The 13,586-nt window shown below is 47.6% G+C and overlaps 1 protein-coding gene across 1 annotated transcript in view; it reads right to left on the bottom strand.

Moving 5' to 3' along the window:
- Nucleotides 1-13,586, bottom strand: part of ASAP3 (ArfGAP with SH3 domain, ankyrin repeat and PH domain 3) — a 128,603-nt gene that overhangs the window by 891 nt on the left and 114,126 nt on the right. Inside the window, exons 21-25 of the mRNA XM_060257553.1 lie at nt 12,928-13,035; nt 11,267-11,510; nt 9,404-9,671; nt 3,436-3,607; nt 3,088-3,210 (exon numbers count right to left, since the gene is read on the bottom strand). Coding sequence (XP_060113536.1) covers nt 3,088-3,210; nt 3,436-3,607; nt 9,404-9,671; nt 11,267-11,510; nt 12,928-13,035 — 915 coding nt within the window. The remainder of the gene's footprint in view (nt 1-3,087; nt 3,211-3,435; nt 3,608-9,403; nt 9,672-11,266; nt 11,511-12,927; nt 13,036-13,586) is intronic.

Consider the following 13,586-nt stretch of genomic DNA (forward strand, 5'->3'; position numbering starts at 1 on the left):
CCACCCTCCACTCCAAAGAGTCTCAGAGCGGCTCACAATCTCCTTTCCCTTCCTCCCCCACAACAGACACCCTGCGAGGTAGATGAAGATATTGGACTTATATCCCGCCCTCCACTCCAAAGAGTCTCAGAGCGGCTCACAATCTCCTTTCCCTTCCTCCCCCACAACAGACACCCTGCAAGGTAGATGAAGATATTGGATTTATATCCCGCCCTCCACTCCAAAGAGTCTCAGAGCGGCTCACAATCTCCTTTCCCTTCCTCCCCCACAACAGACACCCTGCGAGGTAGATGAAGATATTGGACTTATATCCCGCCCTCCACTCCAAAGAGTCTCAGAGCGGCTCACAATCTCCTTTCCCTTCCTCCCCCACAACAGACACCCTGCGAGGTAGATGAAGATATTGGATTTACATCCCGCCCTCCACTCCAAAGAGTCTCAGAGCGGCTCACAATCTCCTTTCCCTTCCTCCCCCACAACAGACACCCTGTGAGGGAGATGAAGATATTGGATTTATATCCCGCCCTCCACTCCGAAGAGTCTCAGAGCGGCTCACAATCTCCTTTCCCTTCCTCCCCCACAACAGACACCCTGTGAGGTGGGTGGGGCTGGAGAGGGCTCTCACGGCAGCTGCCCTTTCAAGGACAACCTCTGCAAGAGCTATGGCTGACCCAAGGCCATGCTAGCAGGTGCAAGTGGAGGAGTGGGGAATCAAACCCGGTTCTCCCAGATAAGAGTCCGCACACTTAACCACTACACCAAACTAGCTCTCCAGTGAAGGAATAGTAAAGAGTTATGAATGGTGATAAGATTTAAGAAAGACCTGATGGTGTCTGGGAAGAAGAAGCTATGCCATTGTAGTTGTTAAAATTAGTACTGGAATTGCTGCAGCTGGGGTCTCTCTATATAAATAAACCTGTTGAGTTCTTTCACTAATGGCTGTGATCAGTTCCCTGGGGAACCTGGAGGATCCATTATAACAGGAAGAAAAAACAGATCACCTGACTGAATGGATGGTGGGAAGGAAATCAAAATACCCAAGACCCAAGGTATGATTGAACAGAACATGACTCAGCACCTGGGTGGGAGACCCCATGTTGCTGCAGTAAGATGGAAGTATATTAAATGAGTTATAAATATATCCATATGAGAGGTCTTACTTATTGATCGAAACCTACACACAATTCCACAGTCAGGAAGGCTGAAATCTTGCTTCTGAATTACATGAAAATTATTTAGGAAGTGATATTAAATTTACTAACAGCAGCATTAGCATACCATTTGAAGTCAAGACATACCAGTGATGAAAAAGATCGGTTAATAAAAGTGAGAGATGTTAAAATGGCAAAAGGTAACAGTATTAAAACATTAGTAAAGGCTAGATAATGGGGAGCGTCAATGGCAACCCGAAGGAGGTGACTGGACATCTAACTAGCTTTTTAAAAGCGAGTTATTTTATTTAAAATATTTAATGGATTTATGTATAAATCGATGGTGCGGTCTCATTTGGAGTACTGTGTGCAGTTCTGGTCGCCACACCTAAAAAAGGATATTATAGCATTGGAGAAAGTCCAGAAAAGGGCAACTAGAATGATTAAAGGGCTGGAACACTTTCCATATGAAGAAAGGTTGAAACACTTGGGGCTCTTTAGCTTGGAGAAACGTCGACTGCGGGGTGACATGAGAGAGGTTTACAAGATAATGCATGGGATGGAGAAAGTAGAGAAAGAAGTACTTTTCTCCCTTTCTCACAATACAAGAACTCGTGGGCATTCGATGAAATTGCTGAGCAGACAGGTTAAAACGGATAAAAGGAAGTACTTCTTCACCCAAAGGGTGATTAACATGTGGAATTCACTGCCACAGGAGGTGGTGGCGGCCACAAGCATAGCCACCTTCAAGAGGGGTTTAGATAAAAATATGGAGCAGAGGTCCATCAGTGGCTATTAGCCACAGTGTGTGTGTGTGTGTGTATATATATATATAATTTTTTTTTGCCACTGTGTGACACAGAGTGTTGGACTGGATGGGCCATTGGCCTGATCTAATATGGCTTCTCTTATGTTCTTACGTTCTTGTGTATTAAATGATTTAATATCATGTTTTGCATTTTTTAATATAAAAAAGGTTCATAGCCAGAGTCACTTAGAACCACAGCCATGTGAACAGTTTTTCTAGAGTGGTAAGTCTTCAAAAGTCTTGCAACGCCTTGACATCTAACATATTTTTGTAAGGGTGATGTTCACAGCCTCAACTTAGTCTGATACATCCAATCCCATTAAGGGGCACAAAACAGACAACTGGCCTGAGGATGTTCCTAAGTGAAGCCAAGAGACATTGCTTTGGTTAACCTTTCTCAGCCTTTTAGGAGATGCTGACAGGTGAAGTGAGAATTCTAACCAGGGTGTGAAGACAGAAGTGATGGTGGCGGCTGATTGGGCTGATTAATCTGAAGCACGTGATCCTTTGATTGCTCGTGGCTGGCAGAGGACATGTTTCAGAGGAGAAATAGGGAACTAAAACTGAGACTAGAACTCTTAGACCTTTAGTTCCATGGTCAGGGGTGGTCTTGGAGGCAAAAATAGCCCCCAGGTCCATCCCCAGTGCCACACCACATCACAAAGGTGAAGGAAAGGAGGAAAAGGGCTTGCCCTCCAGTCCGGTCCTCAGATGGAGTTGGGGAGGGAAGGACTAGGCTAACCAAAGCTTCTGCCTGCCCTCATTGTTCAGAATGGGGACTGCTGACTCACCACGGCGGTTTGCACCAGCCTGTCTTGCAAGGAGTGTGGGCTGCCAGACTGCAGGGGTGCGGGGTGGCTGGCCATCGGCCCTCTAGGACTTTCCCTGGAGGCTTTAATGGTCAATTCTCTCCTGTGCACAATGAGAGGATACCAACATCTAGATTCCTGGCCACTCCTATGGAGATAGCTGAGGCATTTGGTTTGTTTTCATAGGGTTCGGTCTGGGGGATCAGGGTTGTCCTGGAGATATTTTTTTCTGAGAACTAATGTTAGTTCTTGGGAGGACTCCTAGCCAAGTTGGAAGAAGTACTGATCTGCCTGACATTGTAGATTCAGCAGTGCTTACCCAGTTCTGCTCGTCCTCTTCTCGTGTGACCACAATCACCTCCCCCTTGGAGAAAGTCAGCTCTCGAGCCTTGTCCCCTTTGCAGTCAGCCAAAGCCATTGCCCTCTTTAGTCGTCCTTTGGCCTACAGAAGCCAAAACAACTGTCACCGCCAGTTCTATGAAGACCGCTCATTCCCTGACTAAGGAGACAGGGGTATAAGCAACCAAGAAATAGGGACATGCCTACATTTGGAACTGATACATACTGACTACTTTCAGGAAACAGAAGACCACACTGGAAAATGCTAAGTTAAATGGAGATCCAAAATGAATGCTCAAAATGCTACAAGATGTCTCAGAAAACTCACCGGAGCAAACCTTCTGGGCATTGGAACAGGAGGAGGAGTTTGTGCTACTGTTGGAGCCTTGAAGGATGGCAGTTCTTCTGGGCTACCCAAGCTCTGTGGAGAAAGAGGAGTGCCAGACGATTTGCCCACTGAGCCACTACTGATGCGCCGGTAGGATCGGGTACACTCTGAGCTGCAGAGGACAAGAGAGCAGAATGGCTTAGAGTAGATGCTACCACAACAGCAGGAAAATCCTTCTTTAACTGCAACCACAGCACGGTGGTCTTCAACTTTCCTCGATGTGAGACTCACCTTGACAGAGCAGCACAGGATCCACTAAGTTGGTGAATCGGGGAGGAAGTTTGAGAATACCTGTGTGCCAGCTGAATAGGACATAAACTGAATGTATGTTGTAAATTGTAAAATTTATGGAAATGATTTTACTGTACATCTTGTTTTAAAATGTTATGTTGTGAGCTGCCCTGAGCCCATTAGGGGAGGGCGGGATATAAATTTGATAAAATAAAATAAAAAATAAAAATGTTCCTCCTCAGTTGCAGGTATATAGACCGTTTCCGCACACAGCTTACCTCGCAGTCACAATCCTGTTTCCTCCACAGCGTCTGATTGGATTTCCCACCATCTGCGCCGAAGTTACAGGAAGTGCCGCAGCTTTTGCGTAGCGAACGTAAACCGCTAAAACGCAGTTTACATTTGCTACGCAAAAGCCGCGGCACTTCCTGTAACTCCAGCACAGATGGTGGGAAATCCGACCGGACGCTGCGGAGGGAACAGGATTGTGACTGCGAGGTAAGCTGTGTGCGAAAACGGTCATAGTGTGTGTACGACCAGAGGCAGAAGTTAAAGGGTCATTCAGCTTGGGCTGGCAGCTGGCGACATTGTGTGATCCAGGTCAATAAACTCAGGATCAGCCTTGGAGTTCTTTTGTACATTTTCCACCCTCTTTTGGATGTCATTGATTTAAATTATCATCTTGTAACCGAACAGCAAAGTCAGCTGAATCTGAGCATACTTAAATCCAGTGACTGGAGCTGTGAAAAAGCAAGGATGATCATTCTACAAACCTGAAAACAGCTCATGTTTTGCAGAAATAATGTGATCTCTATCTATCTGTCTGTCTGTCTACCTACTATAGATAGATGGATCAGGGTGGGTTTTTAAAAAATCCAAAAAAATGATAGAACTTTAAGTGATGGATTCCTTCAGTGGATGTTGCTATGCAACAACAGTATTCCAGGCTGGGTTTCTGTGAGTTAAAAGGGCAAGGTCATTGTGGTCAGGCCAGACTACGATTGTCAACTCCAGGTTGGAAAATTCCTGGAGATTTGGTGGTGGAGTCTGAGGAAGACAGGGTTCGGGGAGGGAAGAGGCCTCAGCCAAAAATAATCCCATAGAGACCATCCTCCAAACCAGCAGGGGGACAGATCTCTGTCATCTGGAGTCCAGGGAGATCTCCAGGTCCCATTTGGAGGCTGGAAACCCCGGTCCTGGAAGCAACCTCTGGGTGACTTGATACTACCTGGGGAGGGACGGTGGCTCAGTGGTAGAGCATCTGCTTGGGAAGCAGAAGGTCCCAGGTTCAATCCCTGGCATCTCCAACTAAAAGGGTCCAGGCAAATAGGTGTGAAAAACTTCAGCTTGAGACCCTGGAGAGCCATGAATGGGGCTGTGGCTCAGTGGTAGAGCATCTGCTTGGGAAGCAAAAGGTCCCAGGTTCGATCCCCGGCATCTCCAAAAAAGGGTCCAGGCAAATAGGTGTGAAAAACCTCCGCTTGAGACCCTGGAGAGCCGCTGCCGGTCTGAGCAGACAATACTGACTTTGATGGACCCGGGGGGGGGGGTCTGATTCAGTATAAGGCAGCTTCATATGTTCATTCCCCTCTTCATATGTTCATTCCCCTCAGCCTGAGACCCTGGAGAGCCGCTGCCAGTCTGAGAAGACAAGACTGGCTTTGATGGACCAAGGGTCTGATTCAGTATAAGGCAGCTTCATATCTTAATATGTTTGGGGAGGGACGGTGGCTCAGTGGTAGAGCATCTGCTTGGGAAGCAGTAGGTCCCAGGTTCAATCCCTGGCATCTCCAAAAAAGGGTCCAGGCAAATAGGTGTGAAAAACCTCAGCTTGAGACCCTGGAGAGCCGCTGCCAGTCTGAGAAGACAAGACTGACTTTGATGGACCGAGGGTCTGATTCAGTATAAGGCAGCTTCATATCTTAATATGTTTGGGGAGGGATGGTGGCTCAGTGCCAGAGCATCTGCTTGGGAAGCAGAAGGTCCCAGGTTCAATCCCCGGCATCTCCAAAAAAGGGTCCAGGCAAATAGGTGTGAAAAGCCTCAGCCTGAGACCCTGGAGAGCCACTGCCAGCCTGAGAAGACAATACTGACTTTGATGGACCAAAGGTCTGATTCAGGAGAAGGCAGCTTCATAGGTTCATATGACTTGCATGACTGCACTAGGCCTGCCTGCTTCCTACTGTTCAACTGTAGCCTCCCTGTGAAAGCCAGTGTGGTGTAGCAGCTAGAGCTTCAGAGCAGTGTCTGGGAGACCCAGGGTTGGTCCCCCATCGTGCTATGGAAGCTCAGTGGGTGATTTTGGACCAGTCACATACTTTCAGCCTATTTAGGGCACAGAGTTGTTGTGAAGAGGAGAGGAGGATAAAAAAAAAAAGAGGAGAGGAGGATAATGTAAGGCGCTTTGTACCCCACTGTGGAGAAAAGGTGGGGCATAAACGAAGTAAATAATTAACAAATATAGCTGAAGATGGGAGGCAGATAAAAGGTAGGATGGTGAATGGCTGAGAAGGAGAGAAGGAGGCAGGGAAAGGGGAGAGGATATGGAGGAAAAGTGGAAATATTATAGCAAAGGGGATACAGGGGAAAGTGAAGTATCATCTCACAAGCCCAGAGGCCGGCTCCACAGAACTGCAACAGAGCTCTCTTTGACAGTGGCTGCCAGGGGAGGAGAGGGAAAGCTTAAGTCAGAGGAGCAGATAAAAGCAGGTTGGCTGTTGGGTAAGAAGAAGAAGAAGATATTGGATTTATATCCCACCCTCCACTCCGAAGAGTCTCAGAGCGGCGCACAATCTCCTTTCCCTTCCTCCCCCACAACAGACACCCTGTGAGGTGGGTGGGGCTGGAGAGGGCTCTCCCAGCAGCTGCCCTTTCAAGGACAACCTCTGCCAGAGCTATGGCTGACCCAAGGCCATGCTAGCAGCTGCAAGTGGAGGAGTGGGGAATCAAACCCGGTTCTCCCAGATAAGAGTCCGCGCACTTAACCACTACACCAAACTGAAGTATCAACTGCAGATTAGGAAATACCTTTTTTTTTTGGGGGGGGGGGGGGGTTAAGAAGGGACCTCAGAAAGGTATAATGCCATAGAGTCCACCCTCCAAAGCAGCCATTTCCTCCACAGGAACTACATTTCTCAGCCTCCAGGTAGGGGCTGGAAATCACCCAGTATGACAACTGATCTCTAGATGATAGAGATAAATTCCCTTTGAGAAAATGGCTGCTTTAGAGATGGACTCTACAGCATTATATCCCCGATCCTCACCTCTCAAGGCTATACCCCTAAACCTCCATCTTCCTGTGGAAGCTCGCTGAATGATTTGGGGCCAGTCCCATACTTTCTGCCCCACAGGGTTATTGTGAGGATAAATAGGAGGAAAGAAGACTAATGGAAGTTGTTTTGGTTTCCACTGTGGAGAAAGGTAGGATACAAATGAAGTAAATCAGTGATAACTGAAGGACGATAAATATAGCTGAAGATGGGAGGCAGACAAAAGGCAGGGCAGAACTGCTCAATATGTACTTGTCCTCAGTCTTCTCTTGTGAGGAAAAAGGTGCTCAATATGGCAAAAATGTGATGAGGGAAGAGAGTTGCTGCGTAGGATTGGCATAGAGTAGTACATAAATACCTAGTTTCTTTAAATGAAACTAAGTCCTTGGGGCCAGATGAACTGTATCCAAGGGTACTAAAACAACTTGCAGACATAATTTCTGAGCCTCTGGCTATTATCTTGGAGAACAGGTGAGGGGCCGGAAGACTGGAAGTGGGCAAATGCTGTCCCTATCTTCAGGAAATGGAAAAAGGAGGATCTGGGTACTTTTGACCTGTCAGCTTGACATCTGTACCTGGAAAAGTTTTAGAAGAAATCATCAGTCTTTGAGCATTTAGAAAGGATGGCTGTGGTTACTAAGAGCCACATGGGTTTCCCAAGAAAAAGTCATTATGTCCGACTAACCTTATCTCTCTCTTTTTTTGAGAAGCTTACAACTTTGCTTGATCAGTAAGGCTTTTCACATGGTTCCACATAACGTTCTTGTTGACAAGTTGGGAACCTGTAGTTTGCTATTACTCTTAGGTGGATCTGGAACTGGTGACAGATCACACCCAAAGAGTGCTTGTGAAGGGGTCCTCATCCTCTTGGAGAGAAGTGACAAGTGGAACGCCTCAAGGATCTTTAATATCTTTATAAATGATTTGAATGAAGGAACAAAGGGAATGCTTATTAAATTTGCAGATGATACTAAATTGGGAGAGGTAACAAATACAGTAGAAGACAGAAACAGGATACAGGATGACCTTGACAGGCTGGAAAACTGGGCTAAAACCAATAAAATTTCTTTTAACAGTGTTAAATATAAAGCTCTGCATTTAGGTATGAAAAATCAAATCCATCATTATAGAATGGTGGAGACTTGTCTTGGCAGTAGTATGTGTGAAAAGGATCTAAGGGTCTTAGTGGACCACGCACTGAACATGAGTCAGCAGTGTGATGCGGTAGCTAAAAAGGCAAATGTGATTTCGGGCTGTACCAACAGAAGTATAGTGTCCAGATCACGTTTTGCTCTGTTCTGGTTAGACCTCGCCTAGAGTACTGTGTTCAGTTTTGGCCACCACAATTTAAGAAGCATATAGACAAGCTGTAACATGTCCAGAGGAGGGCAATGAAGATGGCGAGGGGTATGGAGACAAATCCTATGAGGAAAGGCTGAAGGAGCTGGATATGTTTAGCTTGGAGAGGAGATGACTGAGAGGTGATACGATAACCATCTTCAAGTATTTGAACGTCTGTCATATAGAGGATGGTGCAGAGTTGTTTCTGTTGTCCCAAAAGGATGGACCAGAACCAACAAGTTGAAATTAAATCAAAAGAGTTCTCAGCTAAATATTAGGAAAAACTTTTTGATAGAGTGGTTCTTCGGTGTGCTTCCTCAGGAGGTGGTGGGCTCTCTCTCTTTGGAGGTTTTTAAACAGAGGCTAGATGGCCATCTGACAGCAATGCTGATTCTGTGAATGGCTGAGGAAAGAACGAGGCAAGGAAAGGGTAGGATATGAGGGTTGCCAGGGGAAAGGAATGAGGAAATGGTGTGGGGAGGAGGCTATAAGAGAAAGTGTGGTGCCCTCCCCACAAGTCCTTGATGATTCCCTACCCAAGTGGGCCTGGTCCACTGGCTGGCACCAAAAACCGAGTGACATTTTTCCTAGGTAGAGTCTGCTGGGGGAGGGGAGCTGAAGACACAGAAGCAGATAAAGGTGGGCTGACTGTTGGGTGGGAAGGAGAAAAGGAAGCAGGACAAGGCTATGGGGGCTTTCAAGCAAGGGAAATAGTGGGTAAGAGGGAAACAAGATGCCTCCCGCAAGTCCTTGCACATCCCACTTGTGCATTTATGATTCTTGAGGCCAAAAAATGAAGCTGGGCCCTTCAAATCCCCAATGGAGAGTAAAGCAAGACAGAAATGTTTAATTAAACAAATTGTATAGACGTGAAATAATAGTAGCTGCTGTTTGAAATATTTGGCTCAAAACAAATGGAAAGGGAAGGCAAAGTCACCTTCTAACAGAAGTCACAATCTATCATATTTGCAGTTCCCTTCAGAATATGTAAGACCAACTGTTCAGAGATGGTGTTAACGTATGAGGTGGCCTCCTTACAATATCTGACAGTTAACTCAAGGTCCCACCTGAACTTTACTAGGGTTGCTTGATCAGGGGATGTCCCAGGAGAGAGCTGTTGCACCATTATCTGATTTGGCTCTGATCTTCTTCGTTGAGATCCACCTTCCATTTCTGAGCGGGTTTCCCAGTAGGCTGTGCCTCTAACTTCAACCGAGTTACGGGAACTAGAAGGATGCCGGAACATGCCACTGTCCAGCACGCCAGGGGCACTGGAAATGGATAAATTCTGAACATCTGGGATATCTGATAGTTGAGGTAAAAACTCAGAAGAGTCTGAAAGAAAGGAATGTGTTCATTTAGAAGAAAAAGAAGAAGAAGAATTGCAGATTTATATCCCACCCTTCTCCCTGAATCAGAGACTCAGAGCGGCTTACAATCCCCTACGTCTTCTCCCCTCACAACAGACACCCTGTGAGGTGGGTGGGGCTGGAGAGGGCTCTCACAGCAGCTGCCCTTTCAAGGACAACCTCTGCCAGAGCTCTGGCTGACCCAAGGCCATTCCAGCAGGTGCAAGTGGAGGAGTGGGGAATCAAACCTGGTTCTCCCAGATAAGAGTCCGCACACTTAACCACTACACCAAACTGGCTCACAAGCTACAAAACCTGCATTTTATAAAGATCTTTACAGACAGCCCCTTTTTTCCCAAAACAAAATGCTGGCAAAACGAGATGCTTGCATTTGTTTATGCAACTTGCAACAAAAGTTACACTTCTTTTCAGAGGACCGTGACGTTCAAAGCATTCAAAGTACCGTTCAGCTAAGTGGGGAGCCATCCTGCAGGGACCAGAGGAGGACTCTGCATTTAGCTGAACTGAGTGGGCATTATACCATCCTGGAAGAATACTAGCTGCCTCCAGTTAGTTTATCCAACCGGATAGTCTATCCAGGACGGATCATAATTCAAAACTCAAACCTTGCATGCAGAAACGACAACCCTTGGCATTTCCAATTTAAGATCCTAGGGAGAAGACGCTGAGAAAGCCCCCGTTAGAATACTTGATAGAGCTGGCCTGTTAGAGATCACCACACTGGTCTGTATCATGCCTGCCCCTGACCCAGCACCTGCTAGCTCAGAGCAGGCGCCTTTAACAGCCCTGGACGTAAGTCCTGAGGAGGCAAGCCGGCAGCAGGAGCCACCTGGAACTGATCAGGCCACGCCGGGCCCCAGCCCATCCCCTCCTGAATCTCCGCCACCTGTTAGCCGGCTCCGTGAAAGGAGACGGCAGGAGATTAGAAACAGAAGGAGTGAAGCACGCATGCGGGGGAGAAGAGATCTAAGCCCGGCATACTAATGGGTTAACAAGCCAGCACAGTATATCTGCAATCCTGGCCCTTTGGCAAACTGTGCTGGCAACGAACGATCCTCCTGGGACGTGACCACGCTCTGCACCCTCTTGACTCCTGTGAGAACCCGCATATTTCTGACCCGGCTTGAACCTTGGACCTCGGAACTCTGGACTGCGACTTTGCTCTGTGGACTTGCTCTGGTAATTTGACTTTGCTCTCTCTGGTTACCCGACCCTCGGCATTCCTGTGTTGACGCTCTCTGTCTCACCCCTTGGCTCGGACTGATTTATGGTTTTGACTAATTGGACTGTTTAAGATAACGCCTGTGCTGCTCCCTGAAAACCTCAGCCGGCTGCAAGAGTTCTGGCTGTCTGCCGGGACGCCAGCAGCCGTCTCCTACCCGAGGCTCGAGTCGTGACAGTCTGTTTTTCCCAGGACCTCTACCCCTCCCAAGATTTCCCTCTTCCCTGCTCTCAAACATTCCCTCCCCAAACAGCTTCTCATATATACCACCAAGTCTATGCCAAATATATTATGCGCTCAACATACGGTAACCCTTTTAACTGCTGAGCACTGCTTACCCACACTGCTCTGCCCTGGTACAGTCTTCCCAGCTGCTCTGGTAGGTTTTTTGATAGGCAGCGGCGGAGGGACCTCCTCACTGTTTGAGCTGCGTGGACCAGACCGCAAGGGGGCAAGGACGGCTTCGTAGGTCCTGTTGCTGATGTCCATCCCTGTGCAGCTCCGCTGGTTGGGAGCGAAGAGGGCAGGCTGTCCTGTGGTTGGAGACGAGGAGGACCCAAAAGACCACTGCAGTGGGCTCACCTGGAGAAGGAGACAACAAAACTCTTTCCATACCTTCTAGTTACCCGTCACAATCCTCTCCTGCTTGCATTTTGTCCAGGTCCAGCTGTCATTAAGCCCATTCCCAAAAGGACTGGGTCTAAGCTATAAGAGCATCCATGTGCTTGGCAGAGTTACCAGCCTCAAGGAGTCTGGAGAGCTCCCAACATTACAACTGATCACCAGACTGCAGAGATTAGTTCCTTGGAGTAACTGGTAGCTTCAGAGGGCAGGCTCTACAACAACACACCCATGTGGAGCTCCTTCTCACCAGGTCCAGCTGTCATTAAGCCCATTCCCAATAGGACTGGGTCTAAGCTATAAGAGCATCCATGTGCTTGGCAGAGTTACCACCTTCAAGGAGTCTGGAGAGCTCCCAACATTACAACTGATCACCAGACTGCAGAGATTAGTTCCTTGGAGTAACTGGTAGCTTCAGAGGGCAGGCTCTACAACAACACACCCATGTGGAGCTCCTTCTCACCTCAAACTCCGTCCTCCCCAGCAGGTACGCCTAATTCTCCAGGAATTTTTCAAGTCCAAATTGGCAGCTTGGAACATTGTAAACCACTGTGCAAAATAAGGTTAGATAAGAGGGTGCCTGGCCCCACTCCCTTTGGTAATAGTCTCTGAATGTTTTTATGTAGTTACTGGGGGAGGGGGGGTGGGTTGGTGGAGCTTGCAGATTTACTTCTTTCATTTAAAACATTTTTCTGCTGCCTTTCTACCCTAGGTTGTGATTTCATTAAAAGGCCCCTGGTGAGAATCCCCTCATAAATCAGATACTGCTACAGACCCTCACGTATCTGTTATAAAAAAGAAGGCAACGTTCTAATAGAAAGCATGACCATTTTCGCACACAGCTCACCTCGCAGTCACAACCCTGTTCCCTCCGCAGCGTCTGGTCGGATTTCCCACAATCTGCGCCGAAGTTACAGGAAGCGCCGCGGCTTTTGCGTAGCAAACGTAAACCGCTAAAACCCAGTTTACGTTTGCTACGCAAAAGCCGCGGCACTTCCTGTAACTCCGGCGCAGATGGTGGGAAATCCGACAGACGCTGCGGAGGGAACAGGATTGTGACTGTGAGGTAAGCTGTGTGTGAAAAAGGTTCATGTTAATCAAGAAAAGGACTGAAGAGAAAGAGCAAACAAAACCAGAAACAGGCCAGGCCAGGCGGAACCTAGGTGGTGACAGGCAAAGACAGGGCCGGATATAGGATCCTGCTGAAGGCCTCCAAGTAGGGTCTTCCTTACGCAGCCTCAGGCTCAGCATTCTGGGAGACTGACCCAGGACTAGAGAAGCCAGCAGTAGTAATTCAAGATGGGGACAGAGAGAAGAGCTTGGGACTGGCATGGCCTGGAGACGTAAGATCAACATGCTGAGCTGCCTGGTCCATCACCTTCTCATCCAGCTCATCTTCACTATCGTAGGAGAACTCCTGAGAGGTTTCCCAGTCATAGTCCACATGTATCTGTGGTCCAAGCTTCCCTTTCTGAGCCTGCACCAGCTGCAACAAAAAAAGGGGAAGGGGAAATGATGCTCCAACACCTGCTGCTGTAGCCCACATCCTGCCTGCTGTTCACAAGCAGGGATCCAGTGTTTTAATCATCAGTACGACTGCGGAACTGCTAGTGGCTGTTCAACAGGCTGCAGTTGTGGCTGCCATTTTCTCTGCTGCACCATTAAATGGCTTTCCCAGGAATTATTTAAACAACAGGTAATGGCTATAGAGAAAACATAAAAGTACCACCATTCTCCTGACATGTTCTGAATCTCCAGCTTTAAGAACATAAGAACATAAGAGAAGCCAATGGCCCATCCAGTCCAACATTCTGTGTCACATAAGAACATAAGAGAGGCCATGTTGGATCAGGCCAATGGCCCATCCAGTCCAACACTCTGTGTCACATAAGAACATAAGAGAAGCCCTGTTGGATCAAGCCAATGGCCCCTCCAGTCCAACACCCTGAGTCACATAAGAACATAAGAGAAGCCCTGTTGGATCAGGCCAATGGCCCATCCAATCCAACACTCTGTGTCACATAAGAACATAAGAGA

The sequence above is a fragment of the Heteronotia binoei genome, chromosome 17, assembly GCF_032191835.1.
Source record: "Heteronotia binoei isolate CCM8104 ecotype False Entrance Well chromosome 17, APGP_CSIRO_Hbin_v1, whole genome shotgun sequence".
Taxonomy (NCBI): Eukaryota; Metazoa; Chordata; class Lepidosauria; order Squamata; family Gekkonidae; genus Heteronotia; species Heteronotia binoei.